General features: G+C 44.5%; 1 protein-coding gene across 6 annotated transcripts in view; it reads right to left on the minus strand.

Moving 5' to 3' along the window:
• CEP89 (centrosomal protein 89) overlaps positions 1-21205 on the minus strand; it is a 363467-nt gene that overhangs the window by 307365 nt on the left and 34897 nt on the right. For 4 of the 6 annotated variants that reach the window (XM_068259610.1, XM_068259608.1, XM_068259612.1 and 1 more), the window contains 2 exons: positions 14329-14556; positions 6173-6315 (listed from right to left, as the gene is read on the minus strand). In XM_068259610.1, coding sequence (XP_068115711.1) covers positions 6173-6315; positions 14329-14556 — 371 coding nt within the window. The remainder of the gene's footprint in view (positions 1-6172; positions 6316-14328; positions 14557-21205) is intronic. The other 2 variants (XM_068259609.1, XM_068259614.1) reach the window with 1 other exon arrangement.

Below are 21205 nucleotides of genomic sequence, written 5' to 3' on the forward strand. Positions count from 1 at the left end.
GTGGGCTTGCGTGCGCGCGTGCGGAGTAATGGAAACCAAGAATCCTTTATTTCACAAGCCTGAGCTTTACTTCATTGTTTGGTAAAAGTGATAGGTGCAATTTAAACGCAGCGGCTAAAGCTTAGGGGAATTGTTAGAACTGCGATCCTGGAAACAGCAAAGATGTGGCTCTCTCCTGCTGCCTGTCCCTTGTTCCTGTGAACTGAGATCACGTTGCCTTTAGAACACAGAAAATCTGCATTATTTATGGCCATAGACCGCAACACTAATTACCAGGCAGGACTAAGTAACAAACATGCAACAATGGAAAGCAAGTGAAGGGTAAACATCACCGTTACAGATGTGCTAACAAATAAAGTGATGTGATTTTAAACAAATGCTCAGAGCTGGCTGGAAGACATAAGCGGCTGCAGAGGAAGTTATTGGGGCAGAAAATGGTTTTCTTCCAGTAGAATTACACTTTGACTGTAAGTCTAAGGTATATGCATCATAGTATAGAAGTGAAGGAATATGAGATTTGTACTGGAAGTTTTAATACTGAAAGGGTGGAATTACCAAAAATGGTGACTCTCTGGTAAATGCTTTCAAATGATTTAATTGAACATGGTTAAATCATGGTCCTTAACCCATTAGCCGCTTCAATAGTTATCTTGTTTGAGATAAGTGCCATGCCTTTGACCTCAGTCGGCATAACTCATTGTGCTGTAAATTCTTGGAATGCTTTGATCTCTTTCTGCAAGCAGAAAATATAGAAACTGAAAGCAGAAGTCCTCGGTTGTTGTCTCACACTGCCCACTAGTGACAAGTGGTCATACATACACATTACAGCAGTACTAATTAGAAGAAAGAAAATGTAACAAATAAAAAAGTGCTAAAATAAATTGGCCTGGAGCACTTGAAAACCTCTAAATAAATTGGTTGCTAAAGGGTTACATCTATTTAGTCCGTTGGCTACTTTACTCCAAGACAAAATGTGGAGGACTGCATTTATCAATTTCTAGAGCCGCATACACATGGTAGAGGAAACTAGGCTAAAGGGACCAATAACGACCGCCTCGGCTGAGAATTTAGAATGTGTATCTCGGCTAGCGATGCATCTGTACAGGTTCGATCAGGCAATGTCACCTGAGGGATTGAGTCGCAATTTCTGCCAGGTGACATGCCTCGTACATACGGAGACACGACAGATAGCTCTAAGCTAAGGGCTGGTCAGGGCCAACTCTTGAGACTCTAACGTGTACAGCCTCCCCGATGCATCTTTGAGAGTGCTGGATCACCTTGGCTGAATGCACTGTTCTCCTTATCTCTCCCGTTGGAAGCCGCTCCATGTTGCGCCACGCTGTCGAATATCTATGCAGCACTTAGCCATGAACTGTCGCCCAAGCAAAGAAGCCTGATCCCTGTGGGCATCAGTCTTCATGTGTGTGTGCACAACTCAAATTCTATAATATAATGTGCAGGACCCATTTATCCTTGAGATCACTTCTCATATGCTTCAACTCTCTTTCATACCTTTCTTCAACCTGACAATAAAATGCAAGTAACTATTTCAAGCAAATATTAAAAAACCTAAAAATCTGGAGGGAGGGAGGGAACAAGTCCCCCCACCCCTCATGAAAGCTCTTGTTGCTCCCCAGTCCTCTTTAATCCAATGATGTAGTCTCTTTGCGCTCCATCATGAAATACTTGCCAAGTGTCTGTTCCATCTCCAGAGTGTTCATCCTGCTCTGATGACCTAAACTAAAATTCGGAAACTTGGCAGAAGCCCTGTTGGCATCCCTTACCTGTCCATAATGGCCATTACCAACCTTGTAAGACACGGCTAGACCATCTTTACTGCCATTTCCTGAGAATTCTCTTCTTCTTCTCTTAGACTTGCCCTCAACATAAGTTGAAACCTCTATTCCAGTGTTTCTCAGACCTGTGTTTCTCAGACCTGTCCTCGTGACTCCCCAACGGTGCATGTTCTGCAGGCAGTCTTACTTATGCACAGGTGAGGTAAATAGTGTCTCATCTAGGTGGATTCCATGTAGCTGAGACATTAATTACCCCACCTGTGCATAAGTGAGGTTGCCTGCAAAACATGCACCGTTAGGGAGTCACGAGGACAGGTTTGAGAAACACTGCTCTATTCTAATGCATTGCCTAGCAACTAACTTCCACCACTTCCAGCTGCTGTCATGTCCCTGACCTATTGTACCTTAAGCTACTGCTCTTCACATAGTAAGCCTTTTTGGGCAGGGAACTCCTCTCGAAACATCATGTTTTGGTGAATGTTCGACTCGTGTGTGTGTTATATTCACTGATTTTTGAAAGTACGGCACTGCATAATATGTATGTTGTTGACATATAAACATAGATGTAGATATAAGAACAATAATAAAACAATTTGCACTTAATGTTTGAATAAAAAAAAAGTGTATCTAAAAGGGAGTACAATTTTTTTGTTATCTACAGTGAACCCTCATTTCACTTAGAAAGGAGACCAAACATCTCATGGCTGTAGACCACATGACACATACCACAGCCCACTACTGTTCTCTGGACCAGAGTCCAAAAGCCACTCCATGTTATTTGAAAGGATCATCAAAAGAGGTGTAACAATAATCAGTGGAAGTTTGTGAATCTCAATAGGCTATCACAATGTCTTGGCTGGTACTGCATTATAGAACACCAAGTATTAAGCAGCACTGCTGGTGGTTTTCTCTGCCCACTGCATAACGTGCTACTATAACTTCATTGCTTTTTGCTGTGTGTCAATGGGTATTATTGTAGTCAGTTTTGTAAATTATGTTTGTGCACTGTTTAAAAAAAAAATAATAAAAAAAATAATGAATAAAATAACTGCAGATGGTGTTCTTATATTTTAGTGACAGTCCATCCAGCTATACAAGGGTCTTTGACTTACTTACTCTCTTCCTGACAAGGTACCACTGTGTATTTATATTTTCAGTCATACTTCATGCAAGTTATAAAAAAACCTGGGTCTATTATTCCCATTTGTGTCTGACTGTAGCAAGTTAGTGTTACTGTTGGTCAAACGCTGACCACAATGACAAGCACATGCAGTGGAAATGGGCCTTTTTACCCACTTTTAACCATCACCATGTTCAAGCGTTTCCTTTGACTGGGCATAAGGGGTCCAAGAATTTGTGCATTCCCAGTTCAGATGAGCTTGTTTTTGTGCGCTGGGTATGTGGAGTTACCCAGCGCACTAATTCACATTCCCTCATTTATGAGATGGCCCCTTCTAGTCGCCTGGATTGAGTCAGAAGATTCAGGCTGGGTACACACTCAGCAGAAATGCTAACGTTGCGAAAAACGCAGTGTTTTTGAGTACAATGTTAGTCAATGGGCCGTATCAACAAATACAAAATGCATCTAGGCTTTTTTTTTAGTATGTGTTTTATAATATGCATTTTTATAAACGCTAGTTTTGTTGCATATTTTTCAAAAAGGCATTAACCCATTCAGGTTCCGTCGTTTTCACGTGAGAAATGTTCACCTCCCATTCATTAGCCTATAACTTTATCACTACTTATCACAATGAACTGATCTATATCTTGTTTTTTCCGCCACCAATTAGGCTTTCTTTGGGGGGTACATTTTGCTAAGAGCCACTTTACTGTAAATGCATTTTAACAGGAAGAATAAGAAAAAAATGGAAAAATTCATTATTTCTCAGTTTTCAGCCATTATAGTTTTAAAATAATACATGCCTCCATAATTAAAACTCACGTATTGTATTTGCCCATATGTCCCGGTTATTACACCGTTAAAATTATGTCCCTATCACAATGTATGGCGACAATATTTTATTTGGAAATAGAGGTGCATTTTTTCCGTTTTGCATCTATCACTATTTACAAGTTTAAAATAAAAAAAATATAGAAATATTTCATCTTTACATTGATATTTAAAAAGTTTAGACCCTTAGGTAAATATTTACATGTTTTTTTTTATTGTAATGTTTTTTGTTTTTTTTATAGTAAACATTTTATTTGGGTAGTTTTGGGAGGGTGGGAGGTAAACAATAGGTTTGCAATGTAAATGTGTGTTGATTTTTTTTTTTTTTTTTTTTTTATTTTCAGTTGTAGTATTACTTACCATGAGTTTGTTTACATGATGTTACTCTAAGCGTAACACACGCTTAGAGTGACGCATCGGGGAGGGAACAGCCAGAAAAGGCGCAGCTTCCGAGAGAAGCTGTCGCTTTTTCAGCGGGGGAGAGGAATCAGTGATCGGGCACCGTAGCCCGATTCACTGATTGCCTGGCTACCGAATCCGCGGCCGGGAGCGCGCGGTAGCGCGCATGGTTCCTGGACGTAGTTTCTACGTCCAGGAACCAAAATAGGTTAATAACGCACATAATTAGAGTCAATGGTGACGCAATGTAATCCATTCTGTATGAGTTTTTTATGCGTTTTTATATGTTTTTTTTTTTAACTATGTTTTATGATGTATTTCCGCTTCCTGTTGTCTTCCTAGTAATTTGCATAAAATGCAATAGAAAAACCGCATGGAAAACACATATGCGTTTTGTATATGCGAACCGCAAACGTGTAAAAACGGACGCAAAACTCAATATAAACGCAAGTGCGGAAACAAAAATGGAAACGCATGGAAAATGCAATACAAACGCACAAACGCATATGCATAAAAATGCAATGTTTCCCGCACTACTAAGTGTGCACCCAGCCTAAAGGCTGCTGAAAACAAGGACCCGGGAGACTATGAACATCTCTGGGAAGGTGATTTAAGGGAAAACTAACATTTGTGGGTTAATATTTGTGTCATACTTCAAGTAACTGGCTAGGAACTGCGATTTCCTTGATTTCTTTGCAGATTTTACATTTCCCCTTCCCTACAACCAGGGCCGGCCCTAGACTATTTGCCGCCTGGGGGGCGCGCTCTGGGGGGCCGCCGAGCTGGAGGGGTAGCTGGCAGGACGGGGGTATTGGGCCTAGCGGCGGGGAGGGGGTCGTACCCCCCCCTCCCTCGCCTGGGTCCCCCGAACTGCGCTACCCTCCAGCCTTAAATACAAGCAGCCGCTATGTGTAAGAGGCACGGGCGGGTAGGACTCACCTCTTCCTCGTTCCAAGCGTGCGCTCCACTGACGTCACTTCCTGCAGCGTTGCAGGAAGTGACGTCAGTGGAGCGCACGCTTGGAACGAGGAAGAGGTGAGTCCTACCCGCCCGTGCCTCTTACACATAGCGGCTGCTTGTATTTAAGGCTGGAGGGGAGCGGAGCACGGGGGACCCAAGCGAGGGAGGGGGGGTACGACCCCCCTCCCCGCCGCTAGGCCCAATACCCCCGTCCTGCCAGCTACCCCTCCAGCTGGGCGGCCGGCTCCCCGCACCCACGGACGGGCGGGTGCCGCCCCTGGAATTTTGCCGCCTGAGGCAAAAGTTTCACCCCGCCTCATGAGCGGGCCGGCCCTGCCTACAACTACTCAAGAGTCTTTATTCAGACACAGTGCAATTTACACCAACCGGTAATGCAGCACTGTGTAAAAAATGCATTTGCATGCATTTTGGAGTGAGCAGTGGAGGCAGGCGGATGTATTTACTTGTACTTAGTGGGGCTGTACCAGACCATAAGCCAGCCTAGAAAGCAGCATGTGTTCCACTCAGCACTTTGCGGAGGTCTTCTACATGAGGTTTGTTACATTTTTAGATGTTTTTGGACTCCTCTCAACCTCCTGCACCACAAGTCACCTTCCTGAGGAGGGCAGAGACAGCAGTCTCTATATTTTAGAGGGAGAGACCACATCTTAGAGATACCAGTAGTTAACCAAGTGCGGGCTTTCCACACACACTCTGAAGGTGGTTGCTGCATAGCAACCCTGGTTTGTGAGTGACCCTCTTATTTTGCAGTACATTCTATTTTTTGACATACTACACCGTATTGGGCTCTTTTACTTCTTTTGTGAGTTCTATTTTCTGTCAAGGTGATTTGATGCATTTCCAATCAGTGAAAGACTGCAGGCACGTATGTATATGCACATCTGTTTTAGAAGTTAGTTCCCAACTCTGTAGTAATGGGATGTATTATAAAACCCAATAAAAAAAAGTTAACTCAATAAAACATTATATTTCTTTTACTGATCTAGAGACCTTTTTAAAGCATCTTTTAAAACGTCAAGAAACAATTTCCGGTAGCAAACTGTACCTCTTCCTTGGACAAAGGCCGGAACTTTGTCTGATAGCGGCTCAGCTCAACATTCAGACGGTGGATCACCATCTTCAAAGAGTCGTTCTCATCTACCAGTTCCTGCGCTTGTTGTTGGAGGGTGACCAGCTCTGCAGTCTCTGCTGCGAATGAAACAAGGAGTTACAGAGTGCTGAAACCATATGGTATCCAGCATATGAATGCATGTATTCCAGCGACGATACTAAAGTACACTGTAAAAGAAGTGATGCTACACAGATCTCAATCAATGGAAACATTTTCTTTAGGTGGTCCAATACTGCATTAAACAAGCCTATACACTTCTGTTAGATTTCCAGTTATGGAATCGTGCCCAAAATACAACACCATGCGTTATTCAGCATTCTACAGCACCTGCGTTGCTCTGAACTGAAGCACTGTGGCACAGTAGACAAAAATTGCATTCAGTGCATTCCAAGAACACAATGCCGCACTAACACAAACGTGGGAATATAAAAACACAAAACACTGCGCTGATATAAAAATAAAGGGTGATGTAAACAATCGGTGGTGCGCTGCTATATAATTTCACAATTCAGATAATTCACAAATTAGCTGCGCTCATAAAAGTCCCAACGCCCTCTTCTTATGCACAGCTGGTATGCAGGATTACAATCCACTTCCACACAGGGAGGCTGCAATGCCCACTTCAGTAAGAAACCACGACCACACCCCACGCAGTGGCCACTCACCGCTATGTAATGACCCTCAGTCAAGTGGGTCTTCAGCGTACGCGGCCTACAAACTAGCAAGCGTGGGGACAGATGTGGCAAGCAGTGGGAGGCAAGACAGCGCAGCAAGCCGACCCGGCGGCCAACGTTCGGGGTGGAGCCCATAAAAACTCTATGTGAACTACCACAGCTTGGCTTGTAAGTGTGCAATCTTCTTATAATTAAAGTTATTTTACAATTTTACGCTATGGGAGCTCTGGTATGTCTTTTTTGAGGTGCTAAAGACCAGCAACCGCAGCTTGGAATTTAGGAGTAGGAATTTCCAGTGAATGGCAGGGGGCGGCCAGATGACCCCATAAGCGCTGAAGACCCACTTGACTGAGGGTCATTACATAGCGGTGAGTGGCCACTGCGTGGGGTGTGGTGGTGGCCTCTCACTGAAGTGGGCATTGCAGCCTCCCTGTGTGGAAGTAGATTGTAATCCTGCATACCAGCTGTGTATAAGAAGAGGTTGTTGGGACTTTTATGAGCGCAGCTAATTTGTGAACATAAGTGGGAATGTCAGACAGCACAGTCTATACACTGCTTATGTCCTTACTATACACATTGCTGAAATGTACACAGTAACATGTACAACTGTACAATGCCCAAGACAGCACTGAATGAGTTATCTCGCGTATGATAACTCGGGCAGGGCTGCAGCAGCAGGCTATAACACGCTAAGAGTAGAGCCATTCCTGCGTCCAGATCAGGTGAATAAAAACGTCCTCTGCGCCACTCTGCATTAGGCAGGAGGGGGCACACTGGCAGGCTGGGGAGGCCCAAAAGAATGTGGCGACACAGTTCATGTAAAAAAAAAAAATGGCTGGAAAAAGGTTAAGAATTAGTCTTTTTCTTGCAAGAACATCTAGCTATTTTTTATTTAGCTACCCACTATTTGTTTTATACTATGTACAGTGATAATGTTGGAGATATATTAATAATAATAAGAAGAATAAGAATAATAATAATAGTACACACTGCAGCAGCATTAATCTGACAAAAGACCAGCCATTTCCAATGCATGTTTGGTTGAGATGTTAATTAAAAATGAATCACCATTTTCAGCAACTATGCATCTTCATAACTTGTTTATATAAGCTTCTGGACATTCATGCAATACTCGCTTGTGTTCGTTTTGCTATGTATCTGTAATGTGAATACATCCATTGCATTGTATACTGTATACCGTGTTATACCTGTTTTGACCAATAAAACCTTTCTTTGTTTTAAAAAAAAATCAATCACCATGGTCTACGTTTTCATTCAATCTGATGGTCTAATGCAGTGTATGGCAGCCTTACCTGAATCTTCTATACAGTATTATGACTTTTAGTATTAGAAAACATCACTCACTAACTGGTCAGAAATGTAGTTCTCTAGTTGGGAAGCGAGAAGCCATATAAGATCAAAAACACTTGAGTCTTGTCAAAAAACAAGTCTCTGGTGAAATCAGGTAACCACTGCTAAACGTGGCTAGAAAGTAATGCTAGGTACACACCATACAATTGAATTTTCTGTTAGATTTACCTGCCAGATAGATAATTTCCAACATGTTGGAAATCATCTATCTAATCATCTATCTGCCTAGCAATTAGGCATTGTTCTATTCAGCAGGAGATAATCAGAAGACAATGCACCAGAGATAATGACCAGTCTCTACAGAAAATAATCTAATAGAAAAATCTAACAGAAAATTGTATGGTACACACATACGACAGCAGCCAGCGACAGGTCCGTCGGCACCTCCCGCCAGGCGGGTTTTCAGCAGACTGTAGTGTGTGTGTACGCACTGTCGGCGGACTGATAAGGCTGTTCCTGAACGATCAGCCGGGCGGATCATTCAGGAATATCCATATCAGTCCGCCGACAGTGCGTACACACGCGCTACAGTCTGCTGAAAAGCAGCCCAGCGGGAGGTGCCGACGGACCCGTCGTTGGCTGCTGTCGTGCGTGTGTACGCACCTTAACAGAAAATTGTATGGTGTGTACTAGGCATAAAGCTGAACTTATACTGGTTGATGTGGCCATCAGATAGATCCATATCAGATCATTATCTGAGCAGAGAGAGATTATCTGATTGAATCCCACCACACACTACACACAGATTACACATATTATTAATAGAATTTTACCATGAAGCCTACTGAAAATCTGTGCGCCCTGCCTTCCGGGTCTGACCATCCCCCCTCCATCTTAAAAACGTAAGGTACGTACACATTCACAATTACTATCAATTACTGTTGCCCGCAGGAATTGGGACCTGATGCCTTTTAAAATAGCACTGCAAGCCCCTAAAAGAGTTTAACTTACCTGGGGCTTCTACCGGTCTCCCGTAGATTTCCTGTGCCCGCGCCGGGACAAAACAATCCTCCGTTCCCACGCCGTGGCTCACTTCCGGTTTCTGCTAATTTAATGTCGCAAGCCACTGTGCCTGCACTGCCCTGGCAGCGCACGTCCTCACTCCCGCTCACATCGCCGAAAGCACAGTTCTGCACAGCCACATTGCTAGCCTAGCGACATGTTCTACTGCTATGGAGGGGGTAACGCAATAACTGCATTGTGCACAACAGAGCAGGAAAGGTAAAGAGCAGAACAACCTTTGCCTGCACGAGGAAAATATTATCCAGCATGCCATATGCCCTGCCGATGCATCGAGGCCTCTGTATACATGCTAGATTCTTGGTAGATGAAGCCCTAACTGGAAGCCTCAGCCGAGAACCATCTAGCATGTGTACACAGCTTTAATCTATACTCTGGATGCTAATTTTTCTTCTCATCTCTTCAATGCCTGCTTTCAGGATTTCTCCCTAGACTCTTCTGCCCACTGGAACTCACATCCACGATCTATTTAGCACTGACCACCCCTAAAGAGAAATTTTACTTGTGTCATAAAATTATCATAAGCATAATGCTGTACAAGTATTTTTGTATTTTAAATTTTGTGATAAATAAAATCTATTGTTTCAATTTGCAGCCAGCCATTTTTTTTTATTTGCACTTCTATGCAACATAGGAACAGTACTGTTTGCAGTACAGACTGTCAAAAAACTCCCACCTTACTACAGAAGTAATTGCGCAGAGAAGGAGCAATTACAGTAGAATCCTTTATCGTACACTTCAAGGGGCCAGGAGTAGTTTACTATATCAGAATTGGTCATCCACTGTATATTTATACGGGCACAGTTGCTGGGACCTGGACACCGAGTTTACTATAGTCAGAGGTTTACTATAACAAGATTCTACTCCATTTGCCATTTCTCTCCCTTATATAATACATACTACACTATCGGCATCTGGTTAGTCCCTTTTGTGTCTTTAGCGGTCCTTGAAGCTTCCGAGTCCATCCACCCATGAATCAGTCCATTCATGAATCAGGCATTTTGATTGGCTTTTGGGAACATGTTGCCATTCACCAATCAGTGGTCTGACAGGAGGTATAGGCGAAGCACATAGAAACTCATAGACTATTATCTACGCCCCTGAGATTTTAGGTGAAGTCCCAGGGGGCGTAGATATACTGCCACTGGTGCAGTAACAGGTTAAGGTTATACAATCTTCTCAATTCTACAATTCATATTATAAATATGGACAAATCTTGTAGACGGGGAAATTTGGTGGTTATTGTGTTCCGAACGGGGGTGTTAATTGCATTTCATATAGATGTTATTGCTGTGAAAGGTAAAGGGGGGGGGGTAATCGAGGGGTATTGCAGATATATACATCCAGTAGAGCAATAGGAATAAATTGGCACCAAATGCTATAATGGTCAGACTCTTGGAGGGGTCCTTGGTAATCGCTCCCTGCGCCTTCGGTAGAGAATATCCAATGTGCGACAGAGGGAGAAAGGGAACCAGGCACCAGCACACTGCAAACCACCAATTTATTTCATCCCTCCCAATGACACAAAGCATCAGACAGCTGGTGCTTTGTATCTGTCATTGGATGGGATGAAATAAATTGGTGGTTTGCAATCTGCTGGTGCCTGGTTCCCTTTCTCCCTTTGTCGCGTATTGCAGATATCATAGTATGCATACCTTGTAGTGCCTATACTGGCTCAAGAGTTCAGTCTTTACTTTGTGCAGTGGACCACTTTGCATGGACTTTTGCTGGACAGATTTCACAGCACAGGGTAGCTGTCAGAGTTAGCTGCCAGGCTGACATAAAAAAGTAAAAAAGCAACATATATCCAAAAGGTCAATTGATAATGCCCAATATATGGGGGATATTTGCAGGAGTAAAGGTCACTAACAATGATATATCAAAAAAGAAAAAGACCCCGTATCATATAGATCACAGTTAATCACAAGCCTGTTCATCAGTCAGAAAATTGTGTTTTTCAGTTTAGGGGCACACCACATTGGCCAACACAAAGCACGCTGCAGCACTGAGATATATACATAAAAAACAAATAAATAAGTGTTGTTGGTTATTAGCAGCTGTATTTCAAAACACTGAGTAAGTGGATTAGACCTCCAACGCAATACAGTGCTAACAAAACCAAGATCAGTGCACAAGGAAAACTTCTAGGGCAAAAAAGAAGGGCAACCCACAGAGTGATAAATAACACTCTGCCTCCCACAGTATTCAGAACAGATAGTCCTGCCTCTTACGTCACCCAGCCAATGAGCATTCAAGGCACCAGGCATCGCAAATACAGCCTGCCGGGAAGCACCAGGTCTCGTAGGTAGAGGAGCATGGCTCACGCAGTCTACGACAGCCCGCCAGAAACATCTAAAAATGAAAGTGCATTCAAGCCGGGTGCGAGATGGCCTAGATGGCCGACTGGACCATGCAAAAAGAGGTTTCAATGGTCTTCTAAAAGAGAAACGACATGTTCTGCAGAGCTTAATGAATGTGGTCAATAATGACAAGTCAAGATTGAATATTGAATGAATCTGACATTTGCACTTTTTATAAACAGACTTAAGTCACCCAGCAAATGACCCCAAAGATAGATGATCACAGTTAACAGGCCTGCCCAGAAAACAGCATTTAGCTAGGAGATAAAAATGAAGGTGCAAAAATGTGATGGATGATTCTAATTAAGGGATTTCTAATTGCCTAATTAATAATGAACTGCATAGAAAGTCATTTAATACTGCTAGTGAAGGAGACAGCACTCTATAATGAAAAGTGCCATACACAATGATGAATATATGCAGGCATAAATAGCAACATGAACCACAATACACATCTACAAATGATGCCAAAGTGTACAGCCAGAAAGTCAATTCCGCTTAAAATAAATATTGCTATTAAAGGATACCAGAGCCGACAGGGTTATTAAAAACTGGGGGAGCAGGAATGTATTGGATGCAGTCCTCATGTCCACTGCTCCCCCAGTACCCCACCTAGTTACCCTAAATCCCCGCCACAGCTCAGTCCAGGTCGCCCGGTTTGGGCAGTAGTGCACAGGCACGCATGGCCAGGCATGCTCTGCGCATGTGCACAACGACACAAGAGCGCTCCTGGCTGCTGGAGAGTGTGATAAGAGTTATACCTAAAGGGGGCCATACACTAGGCGACCAACCAACCAACCGACCATCCAATTCGATTATAATAATTGGTGCTGCCAAGTGCATACCCGACCGACAAAGCGACCAATTTCGGGACAGAAATTGGCCGCACAGTCGATCGCGCTTGATGGAAAATTGCGGGCCGAGGTTTGTTGGTCGGGTGCGCGGCGGTACGGCAGCCGAATTGCGAACGAGCGCCGAGACGACGAAACCCCCGCAGCTGCCGCCGCAATGTATAAATGTATGCAGTGTGTAGTGCATTTATACATTACCTGTCCGGTGTCGGCCTCCACGCGGTTTCCGTCCATCTCGCCGGGTTCCACATACACGCTGGCGGCGCTCTGACGTCACGAAGGCGCATAGCGACTGACGTCAGATGCTATGCGCCGCTAGCATGCATGCGGCTTACCCGGTGAGATGGACGGATGGACCCGGTGAGCCGCTTTAGGACAGGTAATGTATAAATGCACTGCATAATTTACATACAATTATACATTTTGGGGGCAGCGGCGGCTCAGCCGATTCCTGGATGATTTCATGCTGAAATCGGACGGGAATCGGCCTGTAGCGTATGGGCAGTTTCGATTACAGACATATTTATCTCTAATCAGATTCGATTAGAGATAAATTTGTCTCTTGGTCGAATCTGCCCATATTCGTGTATGGGCATCTTAATCCTTCCGTCTGGAAGGGGCCAGATATAAGCTCCACCAACTGCAGCCAGGAGGATCCACCCACCATCCGCAGGAAGCTCCTCTCCCCATCTGGGACACTGGAATAAAGAGGTCCTATACAGGAATCCTAGTGTAATGATCCCCCTAGCTGTGTGGGAGCAAGTAAGATGGTGTCTACCTGACAGCAGCGACTTCTCCCTCAACCTTGCACCCACAGTGAACTCTCCCTCAGCTTTGCACCCATAGTGACCTCTTCCTCCACCTAGGACCCATACTGACCTCTCCCTCCCCAGCATTAGCTCTGAAGTGATCCTGCCTCCCCAGCACCCATACTGACCTTTCCCTCCCCCAGCACCTACACTGACCTTTCTCTCCCCCAGCAGCATCCATAGTGACCTCCCCAGCACCTACACTGACCTTTCTCTCCCCCAGCACCACCAATAACTTCCCCTGCCTGCAGACCCACACTGACCTCTACATCTCCCAACATCCACCCACATCTCTTCCCCTCCCCCATAGCTGGCACCGAGGACTCACACTTGCAATGACACCAAGTACCTGCAACCAGGCCTGACATTGCACCCAGTACTCACACCTGCATACAGCCTCCACATGACACCCACCATCTGTACCAAGCACCCATTTAACCAGTACCTGCACCCAAAAGTATCTGCATTTAAAACCAACGTCATGTGTCACACCCAAAGCTCACCCATAGCCAGAGCCAAGTACAAGCGTGGCAGTAAGTATTCATACTTCTGTCACACCCAGTACCTGCATCCAGCACCTATATGATATCCAGTACACGCACCCAAATTTCACATAGCACTAAGTACCTGCATTCAACACCCGCATGACACTCGATACCCCCCATAGCTAGAACCCACATGACAACCAATACCCCACTAGCCAGAAACGAAAAGGAGGGGGGGGTGGGAATGTGTGGCCACCGGTGACAGGTCAAACTGGCTCCACTCCATTCAATGCAGTCAGCGCTTCTGTGACTGAATGTATGTGGCAAGCGGAGGGGCTCAGGGGGATGGTTTCGGAACTTAGAATTCTGTGCAAGTACAGTATTATAAATTGAAGCTAAATCAATCACGTATACATAACACATTTGATATGAAATATAATGAGGTCAATAACCACTATGTATTGCCATTCATTCCACTCATAAAATTTATTTTTGTATTGACAAAAACAACAGAAACTACCTCCTGTGTGAGGATTCTGCAAAGCCTCTTCCAGCTCCTTCTTGTCATTTTTCAGATTCTTCATCTTCAGCCGCATTGCCTTCATCTGCTGCTTCGTGTCCTCCAGCTGAGTGGCCAGCTCCTCATTCCTGCTGCTCAGCTGTTGGTTCATGGCTTGTAATTGTCTTCTCTGCTCCTTATTTCTTGGGGAGTTGACTCTTACTTCTTCCAATCCACCACCAGTGACACCTGTGCAGCATCATACAAAGAGAAACATGATAAATCGTACAGATATGATGGCTTATGTATTTTACTACTCTTTGCAGAGTAACCCATCAACATCAGTCCCTGCTCAGGGAACTAAGGACCATGTCACACAACAGACTACCGCTAGCCACACACATATAGATTAACTAAACTTAAAGAGTACGATTACTCAAAAAAAAGACCCTTCAGCTTTACAGTACTTCCGCAGACACTGGTATTTGCTCAATCTTGTCTGCACTCTGAGGCTTTGGAGGTTGAAGTATTTGAAAAGCAAGGACCAAGTCTTGTTAAGTTCAGCCCCACAGCTCACTACAGTCACTAGTGGAATAGAAAGCAGGCAACGTCTTTATTCATTTCAATGGATAAAGACAAGACACAGAACATTTATATTGCGCTTTTCTCCAGGCAGACTCAAAGCACTTCAGAGCTGCAGCCAATTATGACGTGCTCCATGGGCGGCCAGGATCATTAGGGAGCCTTGTCCAAAGACTCCTTGCTGTTATACATACTGGTTTGAGCAAGAATACAAACCCTCATGAAAGGTTTAAATCCTACATCAAAAGGCAACAGCCTTACCAGTATGCTATCCAGTAGACCAAGTGGATAGGCAGTCTACTTTCCATTCAATGCCTGTGTAGTATAGGCGCTCCTCTTTATACTCTTAAAAACCTTAGCGAATAGAACAATGGGACTCCACCCTAGTAGATCGCTATGTACGCTGGGGGGGTATCACCTCCCTAAATAAATGGCCTTTTTGTGTGCGTACAGCGCTCCCACTATGTGGCACAGATATACAGTATATGTAATATGACAGGTAAGGCTTTTATGAAACGTCCCCACCTAATAACATAGATAGTACAAGTCCTATCTTATCAATGTCCTCTAATGCTGGACTCTAATATACAAATTGCTTCTGCACAATCCAGGATTTAAATATATCAGTTCAGTTGTATCAGTGCTTCATTCCACATCCCATTTGCATAGAGCAGGGCCAATGTACAATAATATACTCTCACCGATGTCCAGAGGCTGACATATGTAAACATCAGCAACCACGCTTCATTAATATTCACACAGCAGTTTTCCTCGGCAGCTTCCCCCTGTATACGTCTCAAACAAACAAGGGAAAGGACATAGCGTAATCCTGCTTTAACCACTTGCCGACCGCACGCTTATACCGTGCGTCGGCAAAGTGGCAGCTGCAGGACCAGCGACGCAGTACTGAGTCGCCAGCTGCAGGCTGATTAATTAGGAAGCAGCCGCTCGCGCGAGCGGCTGCTTCCTGTCAAATCACGGCGGGGGGCTCCGTGAATAGCCTGCGGGCCGCCGATGGCGGCTCGCAGGCTAAATGTAAACACAAGCGGAAATAATCCGCTTTGTTTACATTGAACGGCGCTGCTGCGCAGCAGCGCCGTAAGGCAGATCGGCGATCCCCGGGCCAATCGGCGGCCGGGGATCGCCGCCATGTGACAGGGGACGTCCCGTCACTGGCTGCACAGGACGGAGAGCGTCCTGTGCAGCCTCGATCGCCGGGGGGGGGGGCAGGTAGGAGAGGGAGGGGGAGGATTTCGCCGCGGAGGGGGGCTTTGAGGTGCCCCCCCCGCAAAACCCAGGCAGGCAGGAGAGATCAGACCCCCCCTGCACATCATCCCCATAGGGGGGAGAAAAGGGGGGCAATCTGATCTCTCTGCCTGCAACCTGATCTGTGCTGGGGGCTGCACAGCCCACCCAGCACAGATCACTCAAAACAGCGCTGGTCCTTAAGGGGGGGTAAAGGGTGGGTCATCAAGTGGTTAAAAACGGCTATCCATACAACTCCCTCCACCAGTGAAGTCTGCAAAACCAGAGAACCCTCCGTGTGTGTGCTATCAGCATGCACCCCACATCGCTGATACATATAACGCTCACCGGATTGATTGGCTGACCGACAACAGACCAGCAACTGCGTTTGGGATATCATGCATCAATGGATTTTCATCAGGCCAACTGTCTCCTTAAAGACTCAAAAGAGAGGTTCCATAGCATAATACCGTTTATTGTAAAAAGGTAAAAACATAAGGTTGCACTCACAATTGTAAAAAAGATATGCGCATATCATACATAGACGTCCTCATCCACTCTTCCACATTTGCGTCTCCACTGCCGTCGCGCCTGAGGCCACGCCCTACCGGTTTCGTCAATGATGACTCATCAGTGGCTCGCCCAGGCGTCGGCAGCGAGACGCTATGAACCTTGCTGTATGCAAATTACTTCCTCTAACTGGGCGCTACTGTCCCACGTTTGCCAGTACCTTCCGCCAGGCTGCTAAATAATTTAAAATATATTAAAATCAAACTACCCTTTCACGAATAGACCTCCCCAAGATTCTAACTAATATCATGGCTATACACAGACATTTATCTTCAAAGCGGGCGATGTCACTCCCACCAATGCATTTTACCCACGTATTCAGTGTTAGTCCTTTACATCCTAGACAGATGGTGGCACCTCCCATCCTGAATAATGAATCGAGCACCTCAATTCCCCCACTATTCCATTTAGCATATTCCATATTATTCTCTATACATTTAGCTAATCATCAGGTTCTGGGCATGTGGCACATGCCCAGGTCCAGCAATACCACCACTTAGTAATTGATAAATTATGACCTTTATTATATAGTAAAAAAGCCTACAATAAATCCCATTTTTTGTTCATATACCTCGACATTGGGAATATGCCACATACCCAACACCATTCTAACCCATTCATACAGATGTATTGCTCTACATGAGCTTACAATAAGCAACCCCATATACTGGATGATAGTGAAATATCCCCAATATTTACATATCTCTCAACATAATTATATACAGGGATGGGCCACACCCAGTATTAAACTACACCCTATCCGTGCAAGTATATTGCAGCTAACCTAACTGTAGATCCTAAATATAGTGTGGCCATTGCCTATGTGCATAAATTGGTGACATATACCAGTGCTTGGTGTTAATGTTAATGATTGTGTTAAATTGTAATTTAACCCTCCTCCCCCGTAAAAATGTCCCCCTAATTATAGCCTATAGAGCATAGATAGATGTCACAAATTCCAGCACCTATGCCAGTACATAGTCCTCGTATCAGAGCAGACATCCATCATGTGCCCAATATATAGGTGTGTGAAATGGTTACCTTCACTATAACTCCCCTAATGTGTAGTTCCTAAAAATTACTACCCTAAAATCTGTGTATAAGTGGAATCGGATCACTTAACCAACGAGTTGGAGAATATATAGACTCCTTCCTGCAACCCGTAGTCAAACAATTATCGGTGTTGCTCAAAGATACGAAAGAGTTCTTGCAGACCCTGGAATCTATGAGAATCTTGGAGGATGACCTATTGGTAACAGCAGATGTATCTGCATTATATACAATAATTTCCCATGCAGAAACCCTCAGGACTGTAGCACAGGCACTTAATATATATGTTACGGCCAGAACCCGAAGTGTGGCCACTTCTAGTTCTGGCCGGCCACTTCAGGTTCTGGCCGGCCAATTTGCGAAGTGGCCGCAGCGCAGCGGCCAATGTTAGAAATGCAAAGCTACACTTATTTTACGGCCGTCTCGCTGCGGCCAAATGTATTAAAAGTTGCTTAAATTTAATTAAATATAGCCGGCGGCGATGTGATAGATGAAGCCGCCGGCTTTCGCACTGCCTCCCCCCCCCCCGATTCTCTCCCCCCCCCCGCCTCTCTCCTTGTCCCCGCCTTCCATACAATACGGAGCCGCCGGGAGAGTCGTTCGTCGCGGCAGGGGAAGCAGAGCGGGGAGGCTGCAGACATTGCTTCTGCCAGCGCCCGCTCTGCAGGAACGGCAGGATTCCCCTGCCGCGACGAACGACTCTCGGGGACACGCGTGTCCCCGCCCGGCTGCTCCGTATGTCGTATAGGAGGCAGGGGAGAGGAGAGAGGCGGGGGGGAGGAGGAGAGGAGAGAGGCAGTGCGAAAGCCGGCGGCTTCATCTATCACATCGCCGCCGGCTATATTTAATTAAATTAAGCAACTTTTAATACATTTGGCCGCAGCGAGACGGCTGTAAAATAAATGTAAACTTTCCATTTCTAACATTGGCCGCTGCGCTGCGGCCACTTTGCACATTGGCCGGCCAGAACCCGAAGTGGCTGGCCAGAACTAGAAGTGGCCACACTTCGGGTTCTGGCCGTAACATATACACTGAACTTAAACAAGAACAAATATATTTTATTACACAGTTGTTGGAATTTTCACTCACCCATAATTACTTCTGGTACGGGAATCAATTTTACTTGCAGACCCTCGGATGTGCAATGGGGGCCAAATATGCACCCAGTGTGGCGAATATATTTATGGATGACTGGGAGTTGGGGGTACTAGCCTGTCCTCAAAGTAACCATGTGGTATCATGGCGAAGGTATATAGACGACTTGGTATGGGTCTTGAGAGGGAATGACTCACAACTAAAGGAGTATATAGAATGGCTGAATGGGAATAACAGGGGCATTGTACTGACAGCCAAATGGGACAAACAACAGATTGATTTTTTGGATGTAGTCGTCTATAAAGACAGGGACAGGCTTGGCACCCGTACGTTTTTCAAGAAAACGGATAGGAATGCGTACATTCCAATTAAGAGCTGTCACCACAACAACTGGCTAAGTGGAATACCTAGAGGTCAATTTACCAGGGTGAGGAGAAACTGTACCAACATCTCGGATTATGAGGACCAAGCAGAAATGCTCCTCCATAGATTTGTCAATAAAGGGTACCAGGAACCCCCGTTGAGACAAGAGATTCAAAGAATTAAGGCTCTCAATAGAGAAGAAATACTAAGGGACAAAGAGAAAGTCCCCAACAACGGTGAATATGATTTTGCAGTGTGCCTGGAGTATAATATGCAGCACAAGGAAGTGGAGCAGATCATCAAGAGATATTGGGGGCTCTTGAGAAATGATCCAGTTTAAAAAGTGAAAATACCCACTCAACCTAAATTTATATATAGGAGGGCTAGTAATTTACAAAGAAGCCTAGTAAAAACCTGCATTGAAGAACCCGCAGTCACAAATAGAACGGACATATGCGGACAGAAGGGATTCTTTCCCTGCAGACAATGTAACCCATGTTTGGTGGCACAAACCTGCAGGAGGACTGCAAATGTATCATATGTGACAGGAGAGAGCTTTCCCATTCGGGAATTTATCACATGTAGTAGCACCCATGTAGTTTATTTAATATGGTGCCCATGTGGCATCCAATATATAGGAAGGACGAAAAGGCAGCTAAAATCACGAATTAATGAGCATGTGAATAACATCAAAAAGGGCTTTAAAAACCACAGTGTCTCCTGGCATTTTGCTGAGAGGCATGGCTGTGACCCAGGACTGATGCACTTCAGTGCTCTGCAAAAACTTACCACTAGATGGCGAGGATGCCACAAAGTACGTGAAATTTCAAAAATGGAAACTAAATGGATCTTTCAAATGCATACCATGAGACCGGGGGGTCTGAATGTGGAGCTCGACCTTAACTGTTTCATTGCAGACGACTAAGGGAATAATAGGTATAGGGAGCATATTAAATATTGAATATACATATCATTATACACAGATTTTAGGGTAGTAATTTTTAGGAACTACACATTAGGGGAGTTATAGTGAAGGTAACCATTTCACACACCTATATATTGGGCACATGATGGATGTCTGCTCTGATACGAGGACTATGTACTGGCATAGGTGCTGGAATTCGTGACATCTATCTATGCTCTATAGGCTATAATTAGGGGGACATTTTTACGGGGGAGGAGGGTTAAATTACAATTTAACACAATCATTAACATTAACACCAAGCACTGGTATATGTCACCAATTTATGCACATAGGCAATGGCCACACTATATTTAGGATCTACAGTTAGGTTAGCTGCAATATACTTGCACGGATAGGGTGTAGTTTAATACTGGGTGTGGCCCATCCCTGTATATAATTATGTTGAGAGATATGTAAATATTGGGGATATTTCACTATCATCCAGTATATGGGGTTGCTTATTGTAAGCTCATGTAGAGCAATACATCTGTATGAATGGGTTAGAATGGTGTTGGGTATGTGGCATATTCCCAATGTCGAGGTATATAAACAAAAAATGGGATTTATTGTAGGCTTTTTTACTATATAATAAAGGTCATAATTTATCAATTACTAAGTGGTGGTATTGCTGGACCTGGGCATGTGCCACATGCCCAGAACCTGATGATTAGCTAAATGTATAGAGAATAATATGGAATATGCTAAATGGAATAGTGGGGGAATTGAGGTGCTCGATTCATTATTCAGGATGGGAGGTGCCACCATCTGTCTAGGATGTAAAGGACTAACACTGAATACGTGGGTAAAATGCATTGGTGGGAGTGACATCGCCCGCTTTGAAGATAAATGTCTGTGTATAGCCATGATATTAGTTAGAATCTTGGGGAGGTCTATTCGTGAAAGTGTAGTTTGATTTTAATATATTTTAAATTATTTAGCAGCCTGGCGGAAGGTACTGGCAAACGTGGGACAGTAGCGCCCAGTTAGAGGAAGTAATTTGCATACAGCAAGGTTCATAGCGTCTCGCTG

This window comes from Hyperolius riggenbachi, chromosome 11 (assembly GCF_040937935.1).
Source record: "Hyperolius riggenbachi isolate aHypRig1 chromosome 11, aHypRig1.pri, whole genome shotgun sequence".
In the NCBI taxonomy this organism is placed as follows: Eukaryota; Metazoa; Chordata; class Amphibia; order Anura; family Hyperoliidae; genus Hyperolius; species Hyperolius riggenbachi.